Genomic DNA, 20,938 nt, shown 5'->3' with positions numbered 1-20,938 from the left:
CAATGGATTTCTTTCCAGTAAGGTGTTCTCATTGAAATGTTATTTCTAACCAGTCCAAGCTGTTACTCTATGTCCAGCGTCGCTGCAAGCTGTAAGCTGCAGAATGTTTACAAAAACAATCCTAAAAGAATGGAAGCAACTGAACTGGATCTGCCCTGACTGTATTATGTCCCTCAAAGTGAAAAGAGGTTATCTCCTGTTTCTTCAAGACACGGGAAGGTTGGCTGGCAAATTCTATTCTCCTTTCCAATGGCAATTGCCCAACTTGGCTGAAGCAGTGTTAGCTCTTATTTGCCTCCAAGGTGGAATCCCAGTAAGGAACAGAATGGACTAGACAATCTGGCCTCTTCCTGGTGAACCAAACAGATTTTTGCTAACATTTAAAAACAAACAGCTCTCAATGAGTCACCAGAGAACTGTGTAAGGGGAAAAATCCCGAAACCAAAAAAAGCCAAGGTGTGGCTCCTTCCCCAGACTGAAATGAATGCACTGAATGAATAGTTTAGGTCAGAGTCTGCACTGAGTAAATGCAAGGAACATGGACAAACTGCATGCCAGTGCGCTCCAGCAGCTAAACACACTATCTTATGATGATTTTCTCAGCTACCAAAATTATTTGTTCTTGGTGAAATAATGCACTTGGTTTCCTCTCTCCTTTCTCAAATGAGCTTCTTTTCAGACAAGTTACTCTTGATCTCCAAAATACTTCATATAATCATGACCTCCAAGTAATTTAAAAGGATAAGTAACTTAAACATTATGTTATCTGAACAAACAAACATTATTTAAAAGACTTCAGTTAACATCAAATATGCAGTATTTCTGTTCAGGAAGTCATACAGTGCTTGAAAAGGGGTTAATCCAGATGAAAATACTGTGGTTTGGGTTATATCTGATACATGCAGTGACTGCAACACTGATTGCAAAGCCAATTTATACGGGGCTCAATATACTGCCCCTTATTTTAGTTCTGGTAGAATAATACTTCTTACAGGCTAAGTTCAAGTTTTCTGAAATACGGGAATTGCAGTAGCACTGTGTGTCAGCCGACTTTCTGGGAAGACAGAAAAAGTTTCTGCTTTTAAACTCCTAACAAAAAAATAACCATTAACTATAATTAATACCTCAGATGGTCTGCAACCTGGAAAGTAGCTGGAAGTACTTGTAAGAAAATAAAATAAGTTATTTCTCTATTCATGCTGCACAGTAGATAAGGTACAGTAAACCAAAAATTTGTAACTGCAAAACAGTTTTTGTAAACATTCTGCAGCTTTGGGAAACGGGAGAGGTGCCTGAGGACTGGAGGAAAGCAAATGTCACTCCAGTCTTCAAAAAGGGCAAGAAGGAGGACCCGGGTAACTATAGACCGGTCAGCCTCACCTCCATCCCTGGGAAAGTGATGGAACACCTTATCCTTGGTGCCATTTTAAGGCATATCAAGGATAAGAGGGTTATGAGGGGCAGTCAACATGGCTTCACCAGGGGGAAATCATGCTTGACCAATCTCTTAGCCTTTTATGAGGAAATAACACGGTGGATGGATGACGGGAGAGCGGTGGATGTGGTCTACCTTGACTTCAGCAAAGCATTTGACACAGTCTCCCACAGCATCCTCACGGCTAAATTGAGGAAGTGTGGACTGGATGATCAGGTAGTGAGGTGGACTGCGAACTGGCTGAAGGAGAGAAGCCAGAGAGTTGTAGTCTATGGGGCTGACTCTAGTTGGAGGCCTGTAACTAGTGGAGTGCCTCAAGGGTCAGTACTGGGACCGGTATTATTTAATATATTCATCAACGATTTAGATGAGGGAATTGAGTGTACTATCAGCAAGTTTGCTGATGACGCTAAGCTGGGAGGAGTGGCTGACACGCCGGAAGGCTGGGCTGCCATCCAGCGAGACCTGGACAGGCTGGAGAGTTGGGCAGGGAATAACTGGATGAAATATAACAAGGGAAAGTGTAGAGTCCTGCATCTGGGCAGGAACAACCCCAGGTTCCAGTATAGGTTGGGGAACGACTTGTTAGAGAGCAGTGTAGGGGAGAGGGACCTGGGGGTCCTAGTGGACGACAGGATGACCATGAGCCAACACTGTGCCCTTGTGGCCAAGAAGGCCAATGGCATCCTGGGGTGTATTAGAACGGGGGTGGTTAGTAGGTCGAGAGAGGTCCTCCTTCCCCTCTACTCTGCCCTGATGAGACCCCATCTGGAATATTGTGTCCAGTTCTGGGCCCCTCAGTTCAAGAAGGACAGGGAGCTGCTGGAGAGAGTCCAGTGTAGGGCAACTAAGATGATTAAGGGAGTGGAGCATCTCCCTTATGAGGAAAGACTGAGGGAGCTGGGTCTCTATAGTTTGGAGGAGACTGAGGGGTGACCTTATTAGTGTCTATAAATATATAAAGGGGGAGTGTCACGAGGATGGAGCCAGGCTCTACTCAGTGGCAAACAATGATAGGACAAGGGGTAATGGGTACAAACTGGAACACAAGAGGTTCCACTTAAACTTGAGAAGAAACTTCTTCTCAGTGAGGGTGACGGAACACTGGAACAGGCTGCCCAGGGAGGTTGTGGAGTCTCCTTCCCTGGAGACATTCAAAACCCGCCTGGACACATTCCTGTGTAACATTATCTACGTGTTCCTGCTCCAGCAGGGGGATTGGACTAGATGATCTTTCGAGGTCCCTTCCAATATCTAGCATACTGTGATACTGTGATACTGTGACAAGAAGATATATAGGTAAAAATAATTCGTGCACTACTTTTTAGTCACTTTAGTAAGAAATCATGTGGCTTTTATACAAGCTAAACCATCTATATAGAGAGCATACGAGTTTGGTTTTGTCTCTTATTAACATAAACATTGAGTAATTTTCATGACTTGTGCACTTCTAAATAAAGTTCACTGGGCTTTCAAGAAAGCATCTCTTCAGTCATCAAGTTTTAAAATGTAATCAGTGTTGTATGCTGGCAGCTTCTGAAATAATCCTGATTTAGACTGTTCATGAAAAAATTTAATCAGACACTGGCAGCATTTGAGTTTAAGCTGGCAAAAGTTCTGAAAAACCATGCTGCCAATCAAAAAAAACCCTCAAAACATATTACATAAGGACCTGACATCACTCCGATGCCTAATAAAGCTTTGCAGTGACAGTTCCTTTGATTAAAAATAGAGCCTTAGACTCATAAATTATGTAGCATAATTTGTTGATACCAGAAACCTCAACACACCCATCTAATGCACATACAGTGTTACTGCAGTTATGCCAAATGGGATCTGTGCCAACCAGACTGCTGGACATTACATTATTCACATTTTCAAAAAACAGCACCCAGTTCAGTCAGGAAGCATTTCATGAATAAAGGTGAGACTTATCTGAAAAACTAGATAACAACTCATCTCTAAATAATGTATTAGTAAAGAATAGGAACAACCATCATCTAGTTGTGCCAAAATTCAGTGCAGAAAAGAAAACACTTTTATAACACAGACTTAAATTCATGTAATGGAAGATGCTCAAAGTAAACCCCTCTTTTCCTGCGCTCCCTCTAGCAATGTTAAACATTTGCCCAAGCTGTATTCCCTTGACGTTTTCCAGGAAGGCAGTGACATGACCAACAGTTCAAATGCCATATCTAGCTGTTTTCACTGTGGGAAAGACAGTCACCGCACACTAGCTCATATGTGCCATCTGGGGTCAGCAGCAGCTTTTGCGTCTACCACAGAATGCAACTGAAACCAAAATTTTAGCGCATGGCTAGTTTGTTACCTGATTATTTTTCTCAGGATAGAATGAAGCACCTTGATTTCTTCTGAGTGACTAAAACTAGGCAGATGGCCTCCAAGGGCTTCGCAGAACCTTTCTGCCTCTTCCCAGGTCCTGGTTCGTAGCACTCGTTCACTGTGGAAGAACTTCACAATAGCCAAACATCAGAGTAGAAAACGACACAAGTGACAGCCTTTTTAAAACACTCCTGTACTACTAAAATATGGCCACCATAGGCAGGAATGTATAAGCGGCATTTCCACAGGGAGAGAACTTGACTTCTTAACAATTATTTTACTTCTTTTCAGTTTGTTTGACAACAGCTCTTTAGCTCACAAAATCTGTTTCAAATGCAGCATACTCCGTATGGCAGACTTTCTGGTTTTCTTTACCAGAAAGTACCCAACTCATTCCAAAACTGCAACCAAATTACAGGTTTTAAGGGATGCTGTTCTTTCAAATTTGTGGTGAACTGCAAAGCCCAATGTTCACTGAAACCAGGCCCATTTGGGTGCTACAGGTGAAGAAAGTTCTTCAGCAAGCCCTTTGCTACCTGTATGTATCAGAATTGCATATTTGGCTCACACATCTCAGCTAATGTAACCACTTCATGCCCTTGACTTCAGTCCAAGTCAATTTTCATCAGCTAAATCATGCACAGACATGCTACACTTGGTCAACAAGAGTTCTGGAGAAACTGCCAGCTGTCACGTCCTATCAGCTATGGGAAAGCTATGCTGCACATTAGCTAGACTCATCCTTTTGGGATCCCTGGCCACGGCCTTGTTATTCAAGCTGAGTTCTCCTACTTTGCTACATGAGCTGTTTACAAGACACAGTTCATTACAGACACTGAGTCCAGAAATAATGAAAAAACAATCTAATAAACAGCCTCAGTTTTAACTTGATTTGATTGTTAACAGAAGGAGGAAAACCTGCATTTCTAAGTACAAACCTGTTTAAGCCACTCCAGCTAACAGCACGGCTGCTTACTTCCACTATTCACACTCTTAAGCATGTAGAAAGGGAACGGAAAAGGACAAGAGAAGGACACCTATTCAGGTATCTCTGCATGCCAGCTGATGGCAGGCAGGCTAAGACACAGATGTGGTACCCTCTGTCAGCAGAAGGCTCCCGAGTCAGCAGCACAGGGCAAATGATGCCAGCCCACTCAGCTGGCCACAGAAAGAGCAGGGAAAGGCACACTGCATCTTTCAGGAATCAGTAGAGTATGATGCATGAGAATATCTGGAGGCAGTCAACCAGTCAACGTAAATTCCTCCTCCTAGCATAAAACATCTTTGAAATACTCTGCAGACCAGCTGTAAGCCACAAAATGGTTAATCACACGCAGCAAAACAGTAATGAACAATTAGCATTTAATAGGAATTACTTTTTACCTTGTAGCATGCAAGGCCAGATCCATTGTGCCACCCAGGGGGACACGGATCAGTTGGCTTTGGGAGTACTTCTGGCTTCTTGGGCAGTCCAATGTATTTTTTGCAGACAGAAAACGCTTTAGTGGCTTTACAGTCCTTGGTTTCCCACTTTCCAAGATACTTTCCACTGGGCATGGCCACACATCCTCCTGAAAACTCTTAAGATTTAAGCCAAAGACATATTTAAAACTGTTGGCTGGTTGTCCAAAAAAACCCATATATTTCTGTATAACAATTTTATTTCATGCTTAGAGTTCTGTAACATGGTACTCCAATGCTTGCGCAATGTAAGATAATAGTATTTTTATGTTGTGGTTTTTTTATTGTTAAATTTACCTGGTTGCAAGGAATTCCAGTTAGTATACGTCACAGCTTTGGCTTTTTCCCCATCCACTGTACCCCAGGAATATATTCCTGATTGGCCAATATCCTGCAAACCAGTCCAGAAGTATTTTTCTTCAACTTTGGTATGTTTTCTAATTAGATTGTTTATAAATTCTTGTTCAAATCTGAAAATTCACAGATTACTTTGAGTCAATATTTGCAAGATACTTAAAACTACTGAGACAGTTTGAAAATCGGGCATATTATTACATGAGTTACTTCCAGTGGTGGTCCAGGCAGTCCAGTATTCAGCACAGTGTCAGCAGGCTGGGAATTCACATACTTCCAAGAAGGTTTTACACTGTAGGTTTACCATTGTCACACCATGGAAAACAGTTTGCTAGTTATGCGAAAAAGCAACTGTATCTCTGTTTTTTTTCATAAACCACTAGCTGGCATACAGAGGTTTTAATCTCTGACTGTATCTCCAGGATCATACTGTAAAACATGCCCATAAATTACAGAGATGTGCTTTACCTGTTCATCACTGTAAGATTGCACTGTACTCCAAATGAAACTTCTGTTTTATAGATCTTGTAACAGTAGTTTCCATGTCTCTCCCATCCCTGGTTAGAGAACAAAAAACACCTTTATACATTACAACCTTATTTAGGTATTATCAACAAGTGAAAATAAATAATTGCTAACATTGGTTGGTACCCCAAGCTGTCACAGCTATACAAGGAAGAAATGTAGTGCATCACATACAAGGTCCTGTACCACCAACTCTCAGATTCAGAGTTCTAAGAAATAATGCAACCACAAGAATAAAGTATACCACTGTTTTGCCTTGACAGTGCAGAGTCTTCTGACTGCTACACGCATTTTAGAGAGAGAAAACACAAGGGTGACAGCCTAGTGCCATTCAAAACAATAGGAGTTTTCATGCTGTTCTATCAACACCAGGATTCAAACAGAGGAATAATACAAGGGAATTACTAATGTTTCTTTACTTCTGCAAGAAACATTTTATATTGAAAATGTGTGAACTTAAAAAATTTCTCTATTATTCAAATATTTTCCCCTATATTTACACTGAAATTCTAAGGAACATTAATGCATTACCTCTTTGCTAGCTTACCAATGCCACTGGTGTCTGAACAGCACAGAAACCTGTAACTTTGCATGCTGTCACCCTCTGAAGAGACAGAGTACAAATACCCCAAGATTGTGCAGAAAGATAAGGAGTAAGCATCTTTCCTGTTGCAGGCAATATGCCACACAAAACTGAACCAAAGAACTCTGACATAACTACTAATACCATCCCAAGATTTTTCAAAACAGAAAAGACTTCTTTTCAAGCTTTATTTATGTTGTTAACATGTTAACAAACAACAAAAAACAGCCCCCCCAAAAAACCCACAACAGCCACCTCCCCGCCTTTATTCAAGTCAAAGAACAAAAATGAAAGCCAACTGTAACAGACACCTAATCTCAATTATCAATCTCTGCATACCCTTATGTTGCAAAGTGCTTATTCTAAATTTTAAAACACATGTAAAGCAAAAACCACAGGAACAAATGCCGCTAGCAATAATATACCTAGTAAAAGCAATCATTATATTTTTTCAAACAAATTAATAGAACACACATCCTTAGTACAAGCTCATAATACTTTCATCAATGAAAAGACTGGTAACACATCCAGAACCTGCTTAGGGAAATCTGAAATTTGGCTCATATTATATAATTCTTTCACCTTTTTTCATCCTTTCTCATGAAATGAAAATGTTCCACAGATTTTATTGTACAGGCAAGAAGGAAATGGGAAGAGCAGCAAGTAAGTGATTTTAAGCAGGTTTCTGAATCAAGTGAAAGTAAATAAAGATACAGACTCCTATTACCTCTTCTAATGAACAACTTTCATCTGATTTTGTTTCATTCAAAATCTCTCCTTTTTTCTTGCAAACATATTTCAATTTTTCTTCACAGGATTTGACTCTCCACTGTCCCAGCTGTGAGAGGGAAAGAAAAAAAAAAAGCATTAAAATTCTAAAGTATGTCAATTTCTACAGTGCAGGGCTGAGTTTTCACACAGTGAAAGTCAAAATGCCTCTAGTAAAAATACTTGGGGTGGGATGCCCTGGATTATATAGAATCAGAATCATAGAATAGTTAGGGTTGGAAAGGACCTTAAGATCATCAAGTTCCAAACCCCCTGCCATGGGCAGGGACACCTCACACAAACTCATATCACCCAAGGCTTCGTCCAACCTGGTCTTGAACGCTGCCAGGGATGGAGCATTCACAACCTCACTGGGCAACCCATTCCAGTGCCTCACCACCCTTACAGGAAAGAACTTCCTCCTTATATCCAATCTAAACTTCCCCTGTTTAAGTTTTAACCCGTTACCCCTTGTCCTATCACTACAGTCCCTAATGAAGAGTCGCTCCCCAGCATCCTTATAAGCCCCCCTTCAGATACTGGAAGGCTGCTATGAGGTCTCCACGCAGTCTTCTCCTCTCCAGGCTGAACGGCCCCAACTTTCTCAGCCTGTCTTCATACAGAAGGTGCTCCAGTCCCCTGATCATCCTCGTGGCCCTCCTCTGGACTTGTTCCAACAGTGTCATGTCCTTTCTGTGTTGAGGACACCAGAACTGCACACAATACTCCAGGTGAGGTCTCACAAGAGCAGAGTAGGGGGGCAGGATCACCTCCTTGGACCTGCTGGTCACGCTCCTTTTGATGCAGTCCAGGATACAGTTGGCTTTCTGGGCTGCAAGTGCACACTGCCAGCTCATGTTCAGTTTCTTATTGACCAGCACCCTCAAGTCCTTCTCCGCAGGGCTGCTCTGAATCTCTTCTCTGCCCAACCTGTAGCTGTGCCTGGGATTGCTCTAACCCAGGTGTAGGACTTTGCACTTGTTATGGTTAAACTTCATGAGGTTGGCATCAGCCCACCTCACAAGCGTGTCCAGGTCCCTCTGGATGGCATTCCTTCCCTCCAGCGTATCAACCGAACCACACAGCTTGGTGTCATCAGCAAACTTGCTGAGGGCGCACTCAATCCCACTGTCCATGTCAGCGACAAAGATGTTGAACAAGACTGATCCCAACACCGATCCTTGAGGGACACCACTCATTACTGGAGAATTGCTCTCCAGGAGAATCTGCTCCAAGACTTTGCCAGGCACAGAGGTGAGACTGACTGGTCTGTAATTCCCCGCGTCATCCATTTTCCCCTTCTTGAAAATGGGGGTTATATTTCCCTTTTTCCAGTCATCGGGAACTTCACCTGACTGCCATGATTTCTCAAACATGATGGACAGTGGCTTAGCAACTTCATTCACCAGCTCCTTCAGGACCCGCGGATGGATTTCATCAGGACCCATGGACTTGTGGACGTTCAGATTTTTAAGATGGTCTCAAACCAGATCCTCTCCTACAGTGGGCTTAGGGTCTTCATTCTCACTGTCCCTTTGCCTGCCTTCCAAGACCTGGATGTTGTGTTCAGAGCCTTTGCCAGTGAAGACCGAGGCAGAGAAGTCATTCAGAACCTCAGCCTTCTCCAAATCCAGGGTAGCCAGTTCTCCCGAGAGCTTCCTGAGGGGGCCTGCATTGTCCCTAGTCTGTTTTTTATTTGCTACGTACCTGTAGAATCCCTTCCTGTTATCCTTAACATCCCTAGACAAGTTTAATTCTAACTGGGCCTTAGCTTTCCTAACCTGGTCCCTAGCTTCCCAGACAACATCCCTGTGTTCTTCCCATGCCGCCTGCCCTTGCTTCCACCTTTTATAAACCTCTTATTTCCTTCAAATTTTCCTCAGCAGCTCCTTATCCATCCAAGGAGGTCTCCTGGCCCTCCTGCTGCACTTCCTTTTAGTTGGGATGCAACACTCCTGAGCTTGCAGCAGGTGATCCTTGAATATCAACCAAGAGTCTTGGGCTCCCCTGCCCTCTAGGGCTATATCCCATGGAACCTTACTAAGCAGGTTCCTGAAGAGGCCAAAGTCTGCTCTTTTCAAGTCCAGGACAGTGAGCTTGCTGCACACTCTTCTCACTATCCTGAGGATCTCAAATTCTTCCATCTTGTGATTGCTGCATCCAAGGCTGCCCTGGAGCATCACATTTCATGTTTGGAAGGAAGAGAGGAAGCTGACAAATGTAGAGATGGGAGGATTCTGGACCATATCTGAAAAAGGAAGAGAAGGCCACAGTGGTGCCAACTCCCTCAGATCAGGACTGTGCTCAGCTTACTGTGGAAGTGCTGAGAAGGCACCTCAGAGTTACTTGGCATGTGAGTTCCACTGCCAGCCTGACAGCAGGCAGATGCTTGTCTCAGTTTTCTACTAATCTGGGAGATGGGATACAGCCTCCTTCTCTTTCCACTCAACTTTTTCGTCTTCTTTCCTCCATCCTCCCCTTGCTTCTTCTGTATCGTATTTGCCCAGTCTTCTCTTACTTAAGTAATTCACTACTCATCCTCCAATAGGATGGCCCAAATTGGTCCTGGATATGACTGAAGCCAGGTTTTCCTTTTGATAGTTTGGCTTGCCTCCTTCCTAGCTCTCCACCACAGACATGCAAGAATATGGAAACACAAAATGCAGAGTGACAAGGATAACAGGGTGGCCAACAGTCTCAGACCTGTGAGCAATTTCTTCCATTTGTTGCAATACACAGTTACCAAGTGCACTAACCCAGATTATTTTATGAAATCTCCTTATCAAATAGTATCATCTGTATTTTAAAGATTATTCCAAAAATGAAATTAGTTATCTGCGTTACGCCCCTCTTTCACACACATCAATGTTAAATCTACTATGATGGAAAAAAAACAGAAAAAACCCAACACTGTATTCCTACCTCGCCTGAATATGATACACAGTTAGGAGTGCTGTTAAAAGGAACTTTTGGTTCATTCTGATCCCAGTATGTAAAAACCACAGCTGAATGATCTGACCACTTGAACAAGGTTGGTACATCTTCATTCCTGAGACCCATCCACATTTCTTCTTTAGCATCTGTAATTTAGAATTAGGACAACACTGTGGTTTTAAAATAATGTTCAAATTAATTGGAAAGGAATGTTAAATCAACAACATTATGGCTTTATCACTATACTGCACACCATAAATGCCAATCTTTTCCTTGCAGTGAGAAAAGGGATTTGAGACAAGTACAATGTATATTCTTGTTTCTTAACTTACATTCATAAATACGAGTAAGTTTCACAGAGAAGGTAGCAAACAGGAATTTAAAAAAACCCAACAGAAATAATGAATACACAACGAAAAAGAAGCTCAACCAACTTAAAGTTTTAGCGTGCAGATGAAAACATACGACCATGAGAAAATTAAATTCCAGGTATTAAGTAACTAGAAGTAGGTTAGCCCTGTAAATAAATAAATGAATTGAAATAGATCAAACAAAACAAGTACTAACACAGAAGGCCTGGACCTGAACAATACCACTCACTATTGGCCTGGGTACAAGCCCAGCATCAGCACCTTCATTTAAAAGCTAGAGGTTATGACAAACATCAGTTAGAACATGAAAAGTGGTCTGTAATTTATGGTGTGCAGCACTTGCTGCTTGACCTTTAAAAGTATTCCAACTCACCATTATGAAGCTTTGTGACAATCAGTTCAACATCTGCTAATGAGTGTATGCTGATGAGATTACTCTTATTTGTCTTGCACAATTCATCTGCTGTACTCCAAGATGCCTCGCTGTTTATCACCATGTAGCAAAAACCATTGTGGGGAAGCCAGCCTGAATCACAGCGAGTATCCAAGTGTCTCCAAAACTCTAACAGTGAGGAGAAAGAGAACCAGAGGCTTTTGTCTTACATTGGCTAGTGCAACAGGTTGGCATTTTCTTCATGTTTGAAATCAGGAAGCACCTTGAAAACAGCCAGAATGCAGCACACAGAACGTGTTCACACCTCTTCAGGGCTAATGTTTTAAGAAAGGGTCACAGTTTAGTCAAGCAGATAGAAATGACTGAGCAGCATTATGGGGATTCATAATATTTTGGGGCCATGCAGTAGGCAGGAGGAGAGTGAAAAGTAAAAAGCTGGAATCCATTACATTAAGCTGGTCTTAGTACAAGCAAAATGTTCAGAATTGTAAGCAAGATTTCAAAAGCAGTTAAAGGCAAATCAAGCTACTTCACTGCAGTACAGCAGCTTCAAAAAACAAAAAATCCTGTTTTGTACTGTTTATTTGTTTGCACATTAACAGGGCATTATTATTTATATGCAGTACTATGTGTAAGACCTATTTTGAATAGTTCACAATTAAACAAATGCTTAGTTTTAAATATTTTTTCTTCTGAAAGCTAAGATATTCAAGAATTCAAGCTGTTTCTAATGCATGCTGAAAAAAGGATATATTAACAGGTTTTCTGGTTTAAAACACACTATAAAATACTCCGACCACAAGAATTTTGTTCTTTAATTAATAAAACACTGAATAAATACTTGTAACAATTAAACATACGCCACTGAGGAGATAGAGAACAGATAAGGATGGTTAATTGACAACTAGTTTTCAAGGGATCATTTAAAAACTTCAACCAGTTTAGTTAAATTTAAACTACTTACTGTCTTCTCCTGAGGGAGCTGGAAAGAACGTGCCTCAGCCAGAGACACTCAATGACACTTTCCACCTCCACAACACAGCTTCATCCCTCTTATTCTCTAGTCCTCCCCCTCATCCAAGGACAATCACCTTCCAGTAAAAATTTTCTCACGAGAGCCCCACAAGCGTGAGCCCTGGAAACTCAGAAAGGCCAAAACATACATGGAAGAACAGGCCATGCATATGGGAAGGACTGGACATCCAGGTGTAGGCAAATGTCCATGCATGGAAGCAGTTATATGTCACAGCTACACTGTAAATACTGAAAGACTCTGTGTGTGTGTATAGGGAGGAGAGAATAAGTATTCTTGTAAAAGCTGTTACGGATACAGTAAAGATTACACACTGGGCATGCCACCAACTCTTTCACTCTGATTCCCAGTTCAGTTCTGGGCCTGGTTCAAAGGACAGTAAAGATCACTTAACTACTTCTATTTGAATTCAACAGATTTTGATCCAAGCCTCAGGTAGGTCCCATTTTATGTCAACACACACCAAGAATGAGATGAAGAAGATTCAAGGTGATACTGCCAGTTTCAGACTTTCAGCCGCATGCAAAAGAAGGCACAAGCCATGCAGGAGAATGTGATGAAAAGGGCAGCACGCTCCTGGGAAATGCTTTATGTGTGAATGAAAAAGGTGCAGAAAGTGAAATCTGTTCGTGATGCATCATCTTGACACTGAAGGTACAGTTTGCTTCTGCTCTGGTAAAAATCCAAATCTCTTGTGAAAGTGTTTCGGCAGAGATGCCTCAGAAGTCTTGGGGATGGAAAAACAAAAAACAAACAAACAAAAGGCATAAACTAGGAAAACAAATATTAAAAAAAACCCCTCCATAAGTGTACATTACACTCATATTAACATACAAAAACAAAAATGCAAGTTGTCCTACCTGGGAGGCTTGGAACTTCATTGAGTGACTTCTTGCAAATATACGGAAGTGGAGTCCCACAATGGTAACTTTGCCACTGACCTGAGGCAGCATTCATCACCACACAACTAGTCCCATCCAGCGGGGACAAACTCTGCATATCTATGGACAGGAACAAATAAAAAGAGAAGAGTACAAGTTATCAAACAGTAAGGTAGTAGTGACTGCTGCTTTTTTTTTCTACTACTTTTCAATACAATAACAACATATTTTGCATAGTACAGGCCCTTGTATTTGAAGAACATAACTTGCTTTGAATGGAGGCACCTGTCCTACCATAGGTCCCATAGAAAGTTTTTTGTAAGAGAGTTTCACAATCAAGGAATATGGACTTCTTTTCTAGTGTTTAATCATAGAACCAGGAGGAATGTTCTATTTACAATAAAACAAACCCTTGGCTGAGCACTTTCCCAGACTAGAAATATCTCAGGGGAGAACCCTTTGTGCTGCCCTCAGTTTCCTTTGGCAACCCCTTTCCCACCCCATTACAAACACAGCTCTGCACTCTCTCTCAGTGCTAAACCCAACTCCTACCTTAACTTGAGAAAAAGCCACAAATTAAAAATATCATGGAGAAGAACCCTTTTTTACAGTCCTCAGCTTCTCTTTTGAGTCCCACTGCAATGGAACTTTTTTGGTTTCTCTTCCTTTTGAGCCCCAGTGCAAACCTGAGCTGTGTCCTATGCAGAGTATCCCACTTTCCCCTGCACCGGGTTTGCTCAGTGTCATACAAAAGGCTAGAGTGAATCTTAGTTCTTCATGGGAGAGTACAACAGAGTCAGGGCCAGCCTCCTTTCAGAGGTGTACAGTGAAAGAACACCAAGTAATAGGTACAAATTGCAGCTAGCAAAATTCCTGTTAGATACCAGTTAAGTATTTTTCACAAGGAGGGTAGACATTAGTGTGTCTGCCATGACTGAAGATTAAATTTACCATTGTATACCATTGTAACTGAGTCTCCAGCTCTGCATTACAGTCCTAAAGTGTCATCACAGTTTCAGAAGAAGATGCAGCCAGCAGTACAAGTCCAGAAAAGTCCTTAACCTTTTCAAAACCCAGACTACCTTTGAAAAATCTCATCGAAATTTCCTAGTAAAGCTTTCAAAGAAGAAAGAGAAACCACTTCTTATTTTTTCACAGAATTAACGTTGCAGCACTATTCTAGAAACTGATCTCATAGAAAAATAGGATTTCAGTTTAGAAAGGTCAAATTCAGCTTGAAAGATGGAACAATATTAGCTTCAGTATTCCTGATTATTATTCCTCCAGGATTCTCATTTATACTTATCCATGTTGTATTTGTGAGAATATTACAAATACACACTGAAAATTCGAGACAAACAAGAGTCTCACCAATTCTACTAGGAACTTGGGAGAAATTAAAAAAAGGTTTTTTTATACTTCTTTCATCTTCACCTCAATACAAATTTAAGCAACCTTGAAGTTTTAAAACACAAGTCAGTCTTCTAAGTAATGTCAGTCCTCACACAGATGCCAGTAATTGTAATATTTGCGGGAAGTCAATTCCATTTTGCCATTCTGTCAGTGGGAGGAGAAATTTAGAAGCTAAGGAAGCTGTAGATACCTTAGTAAAATAAACCTCAAAGATACTATTTTAAGTTTTTGGTTTTTACTGATTTATTAACCTAACCATCCATAAATACACAATGAGTACAGAAAGATTCATTCTCTAAGGAGAAAAGATGCTTCACAACTTCTAACAGAAATATGATAACAATGATTGTTCTGAAGAAGACCAGTAGAGAGGGGTGTTAGAAAGAAAAAAAAAGAAAAAAGGTGGGGGGGGACAACAAAACAAATTATTAATGTTAATGTTGTGGATACTGTTAATACCACCGGAATCATTACCTGGATGCCAGTTGAGAAAATTCAAAGGTTTGTGATCTGACCATTGCCAACCTCCAGAAACATCCAGTTGATTTAAGCCAATCCAAAAGATCTCAGCAATGTCATCCTTAGCTAGAGAGTTTTGTTTTTTTTTTAAGAAAACAGTTAGCATAAAATGTTCTCTTTAATTGGTCTCCTTTAAATTAAAAATATGATCTGAAAGGATATGCATTTGAGGAAAGAAAGATTGCTACTATAATCAGGCATGCAAACTTTCTTGTACTGAAGAGAAATTCACCCACACAAGTTCCAATGCATTCAGATGTTTGTCCTTTGGTTTTATATTCCCAAAGGCACACTGACAGTTCCTCCAAGATTGGACATCAATGAAGATCATTTCATAGCAACAAGTGGGTAACACACTGCTAAAACATGAACTGCCATTCTGGACCATATCTGAGATTCTGGGGATGTTCCTCATTATAAATATAAACAACAGCTAATGACTAATGAAATCATGCAGACAATTTTCTTAGAAGCCTCTAAAGTGAGATTAGCAGCTTATTGTTGCCAGACAAATGAAAGCAACAATGCATTTTAAGTACAATCAAGTTTTAACCCTGAATTTTAAGAGAGAAACTAAAATGCTGTCTACACTTTATGTTAGCTTGTCAAGATTTCCTGGTATTAGTACGTGAATAATTACACCTACCTTGTATGTAACTTAATTCAGATCCGTCTTGGATGCTAAGCAAATCTCCCCCTTGCCTTTGACATGAAATATAAGCTTCCTTCCAAGAAAGAGCAGACTGTGTATTAAACTGGTAGCAACTTTCAGACCCTGGATCATGTTTCCAGATATCATGACAACCATCTTCTGTTTAAAGGAAGCAGAAAGAACTTGTAACTACAACTATACTGACACATCATGAAAGCTGCAAAAGAAAAAATGTAATACTGAAGGTCTATCAATTTTTATATTGCTAATCAGATATATTACAGAGTAAGCGTGCAGTGACTGTCCTGTCAATGCTGAAATAGAAAAGGGACCTGCTTTTACCCAGCTTAACAGCAACTTGCTACACCAAGGTGAAGCCATACATACATGAAGTCACAGAACACTTTTAGGTTGTTTGTTTAGAAACCCAACATGCCTGGTTGTAAGCAGATTCCCCATTTTCCATCACGAGTATAATCTTCAGATGTGGCACACCATTTTCCACCCATATGTGTTTCATCTTGAATGCAGTCATGATGCCACATTTTATTATACAGAAAGGGGAACTCACAGGGTTTTCCATAGGAGTTCCCATCTTTGGTATAAACCTCTGCAGGAAAAAAATAAAATAAAATAAAATTAAAGAAGTAGTTGTCTAGGGGAGGAAAGGACAGCAAATCAGTATTAATGCATGTCCAGACACAGTTAAGTTAAAAGCATGCAAATCACACTCATGGTCTTAAAACACTGTACCTTGTTACAGGTAACATACAGCAACGCCAGAACAGAAAGAAATGAGAGGAAAATATTTTTCTGTACTTTTTCTTCTGAGTGGGGATAACACAGCAGAAACTTGTTTCCCCTTTCCTGGTAAGTTAGGGATAAATACATTGGTCTGTTGAAAGCCAGGTGGTTTGCACCAAGCACTACAGAACAAGGCTCTAGGAATCAACACGTACACATTTCAAACACAAATGTTTCAAACTGGAGTCTGCTAGGCTCTTCAGAGGGACCCCTTCGAACAATTCACATACAAAGAAAATTCTGCTCTTAAAGTAAAGCAAGTTTTCACCACTTCTTTCAGCAAGCATGAGATTTCAGATAAGACTGGCTTCCATGGCAAGTGAACAGACTACCAGAACAAAGCAAATGGATAGTTCCTGACAGTCCAAAATGATGCAAGCTTGCAGCATGCACTGAATTTGATTGTACAGCCTACCAGCAAAGAAAATGACCTCAAATACCACTAACAGTGAAATTCACATTGCTGTGAAGAGGGCAGCATCAGTTCTGATGAAAGGTGGTTGATATTTCATAAATAAGCTCTCACTAAAATATGGGAGGGGGGATTTAAACTGAAAGAAAGCCACTTGATAACACAACTTCTTCAGTTGTGCATATTTATTTTTCATTAAAAACAGTTCAAGTTTCGTACTTGAATATCAGTATCTCTCTACACCAAAACTTTCTATTGCTTTTCTGATTGGTCTTTTCATAGGATGAATTTTAAGAATCTACTGCCATAGACATACAGTAAAAAGCTCTAAACAAAAAAAGAAAAAAGGAAAAGGAAAGAAAAAAGAAATAGAAAAAGAAGAAAAAAAGAGAAAGAGGAAAAGAAAAAGAAATGAAGAAGAAAAAGAAGAAAAAGAAGAAAAGGAAAAAGGAAGAAGGAAAAAGGAAAAGGTAAAGGAAAAGCAAAAGGAAAAGTCCTCCAAACCCCTGTGCAAACTTACCATGGTAAGGATACTGACATATAACATCAGAGGAATTGTTGCTTCGCCACTGGTCTGTTGCATTTATGCTTGCAGTTACATAGGTACTCTTAACAGTCACTTTGTACTGAGATGCACCAAGGATGGAAGCATCTGCACATCGCCACCACAGCATTAGTTCTGAGTTACAATCAACCATTTTCAGGCGAGACAGTGATGTAGTGAATATATCAAGTCCCAGGCACTGCTTGGACCCCAGATGAAAGAGGCGATTCTGGGATACCCATTTCCATAAAGCTTCACTTGTCTCCTTGCAGTCATCTATCACTATCCGTGAGTTTTTAACATGTATGCACTTGTTCAGTGTGTCATGGCGAATGGTAAAAGCAGCACTGCCTGCATAAAACCAAACAAATATCCACATTATCATTCAGTATCACTTTCACAGAAGTTAATTTTTAAAAGTGTAATCACATTGAGACATGCTACCAGAAAAGTACAGCTGTTTGTACATTACACTATCTCTTTTGTATAAGCCACATTTTCCTACTCTTCTGTGAGTATTCTTTACTCTTTCAAAGTCATTATAAAAAGAGGGGAGATAAAATGAGGCTATTTTCTAAGTCCAATCCTATCAATGAGAATTCCTCCTTTAACACTTCCAGTATCTGGAAGCAGCCTTCCAGTATCTGATGGGGGCCTATAAGGATGCTGAGGAGGGGCTCTTCATTAGAGACTGTAGTGACAGGACAAGGGGTAACGGGTTAAAACTTAAACAGGGGAAGTTTAGACTGGATATAAGGAAGAAGTTCTTTACTGTAAAGGTGGGCTGCCCAAGGAAGTTTTGAATGCTCCATCACTGGCGGTGTTCAAGCCCAGGTTGGACAGAGCCTTGGGTGACATGGTTAAGTATGAGGTGTCCCTGCCCATGGCAGGGGGGTTGGAACTTGATGATTTTAAGGTCCTTTCCAACCCTAACTATTCTGATTCTATGATTCAATGCTCAACCCCTGATAAATCTGCAAGTTTACTGGGTAAAGAATCTTGTCTTCATACCTATCTGCATGTTACCTGCTGTTACACACTATAATAATGATTTTCACTTAGTAAGCACTGTTTGTTTTTTTTTAACTGTGTATCATATACAATACACAGCATGACAGGCTCATATGTGATCCAGTTTGTGGGTGCAGCTGCAGTATTACTAAAATAATTGGCACTGCTTTTGGGAGTTTTAAAATGAACACCTCACCAAAGATGCCACACAGAGATTTTAAAAATGGTTGAGGAACCCTAGTTTTATCTTCAGTTGTGATGCAGATTGTCATTAAAAAGAGAAAGCAATAAAATTTTATAAAACACAGTATACAATTTTTAAAATACATGGATCACTTTACTGATACAAGCTGATGCCCCTACCAGTGTAAGAACACCTTGGACACGTGGCAGTAAGTTTAGCTAACCAAGAAAAAGCAGCCCTGAATCTATTTTAATGCCACAATAAATACGGCCCCACAGTACAAAACTTTCACTAACCTATTACTGTCAAAAGACATAAAAACATGTGACGTGCAACTATTTAGCAAAGCACTCAACCTCACTCCCAGCAGCTATCACCGACCTTTGGCTGGCAAGAACTTGCTCAAGGTGAAACTTTTCCACCTGTTTTCTAAAAGAGTAAGCTTCCTTCCTCTCCCTCCGCGCATACAGCGGGGAACGAAAACGACACTTGACGTCCTGCAGGGGCCCTGCCTCAGCTCGGGTTATTTCTCCTCCCGAAGTAACATGCCGAAGGCCCGCCTCCCTCCCACCGCTCCGCACCGCTCGGCGCTGCCTCGACACCGCGGGACCCGGGAACGTGGCACCCGGAGGCGGCGGGGCAGCGGCTGCTTTCGCGACGCCCCAGGAGGAAGCTGTGAGGGTTTTCTTTCCTTCCTCTCTTGCTCTTCGTCGTAAGTTTCGCACGTTGCTTCCACGCAGTCAGACTTTGTCTCCCAGCGCAAGGCACGGAGGAGCCGGGAACCGTCGGGGCGGAAGGCCCGTCACAGCGCCTCCTTTCTCTCACAAGCGCCCGCCGGGACGGCAATGGGCCTTCCGCACCCCTTGCGCCGAAGCGCACCCGCGCAGCGCTTTCCCCCTCGCAGGGTAGGCGCCCGCCTTACCTGAGGGGTCCCGACGGGCGGCGCAGCAAGCGAGGAGCCAGGCGAGGAGGAGGCAGACGACGCCACAGGAGGGCAGGCAAAGCCCCGCCGCCCGCGCCATCCTCGCACAGCGCGCAAGCTGCGCGAAGCGGCCGCGCTGCCGGGCTCCAGCTGCCGGAGCGTCGCGCCCGCCGCCGGCTGGCCGGGACAGCAAGTAGCCGGCCCGGATTGGCCCACGCCGGCAGCGTCACTTGTTTCCAGGAGAGGAGCGGCCCCGGGTTTGAGGCGAGGTGTGGGGCGGGGCCGGGCCGGGGCGGTGGCCGGGTGTGAGGGGTCGGGGCACCGGGGAAGGGAGCAGAAGGGCTCGGCCACCCTGGCCGGAGCGGGAAGCAGCTGCGGGTGGGGGAGACGCGGGAAAGGGAAGGGGAGTCGCGAGTGGAGAAGAGTAAAGATGAAGAAAACTGAAGGCAGAATGAGGACAGGGGTTAAAATAGGAGGGAGGGAATGAAGAGAAAAAGGAAGGAGGAAATAAATGGTGAAAAAGGGGAGGAAAAAGAAACTAAAAATAGCAAACCGGGCCTAATTATCACTCGGTAACTAAAGTTAGAGCTAAAGTTTTTAGAAGTTGGGAAATAAAGGGAAGGTGAAAGTGCTAAAAGTGAAGAAAAAGCAAAAGGTGAAGAGAATATAAACTAGAATTAATGACAGCATACACTGAAGTAAAATGCTTAAAAATTGCTCAAATAACACAGTTTCTAAGGGTTACCCTGTGATACTCATCCCTGTCAGGCTGTGAGGCCATGTGCTGGCCATGCTCAGTGTGATGGCCGTGACGGCACTGGGAGCCAGGCCAGGGGCTGTGGGGTAGGGACAGGGGCTGCTGCCCTGCCCTGGGTTCAACTGAGGGATCTGGTGTTACTGTAGGGTCCCTCCATGCCGCAGCAGCCCTTGAGTCAGGGAGTGGCTGACAGCACGGGGCCGTGGCCCTCACCACCATGGGGAGCATCAGGGACCCCACGGCCAGGCACCACTGCTCTTCCCTTCCTCCCTCCCTTCCTCCCTTCCCATCCCTCCCTCCCCATTGCTGACCTGCCTCTGAAAATTTGCTAACTGGACCTTTGCAAGGCTGTCGAGGGAACAGAAGCAGGCCAGGTGGCCTTGCCGTGCTTTTTTCGAGTTTTATGGTAGCTAGCAGCTAAAATTGCAATTGCCTGATCCTTTTCTGCCAGGGAAAGGGGGCGGGAGGGGGGTTGAGACTGGGAGCAGTTGAAATTACTGTTGCTGAAAAAATTATGATGCTGTCTACAGGAAGATACAGAAACCAAAAATAAAAGCACAAAGACACAGAGAACCAGTTGGCCTGAAAAGCAAAATAAGGGAAACTGACAAAAACTGCGTAAAATAAAATAAGCCGTT

General features: G+C 42.2%; 1 protein-coding gene across 1 annotated transcript; it reads right to left on the bottom strand.

Moving 5' to 3' along the window:
- Positions 1-3,734: 3,734 nt before the first annotated feature.
- Positions 3,735-19,782, bottom strand: LOC134174898 (lymphocyte antigen 75-like). The gene is made up of 13 exons (XM_062640232.1): positions 19,544-19,782; positions 17,403-17,777; positions 16,103-16,276; positions 15,661-15,825; positions 14,970-15,080; positions 13,062-13,202; positions 11,148-11,336; positions 10,392-10,549; positions 7,429-7,539; positions 6,062-6,150; positions 5,537-5,709; positions 5,162-5,358; positions 3,735-3,907 (listed from the first exon to the last, which is right to left on the bottom strand). Exons 1-13 carry the CDS (start codon positions 19,641-19,643, stop codon positions 3,761-3,763), a joined length of 2,130 nt encoding a protein of 709 aa, XP_062496216.1. The 5' UTR covers positions 19,644-19,782; the 3' UTR covers positions 3,735-3,760.
- Positions 19,783-20,938: the final 1,156 nt, after the last annotated feature.

Source organism: Pezoporus occidentalis, unplaced genomic scaffold (assembly GCF_034315485.1).
Source record: "Pezoporus occidentalis ecotype Australia unplaced genomic scaffold, CSIRO_AGI_Poc_V1 ctg639, whole genome shotgun sequence".
NCBI classification, from domain to species: Eukaryota; Metazoa; Chordata; class Aves; order Psittaciformes; family Psittacidae; genus Pezoporus; species Pezoporus occidentalis.
Note: the sequence above shows the minus strand (reverse complement) of the source record. Positions and strands in the feature narration are given on the sequence as shown.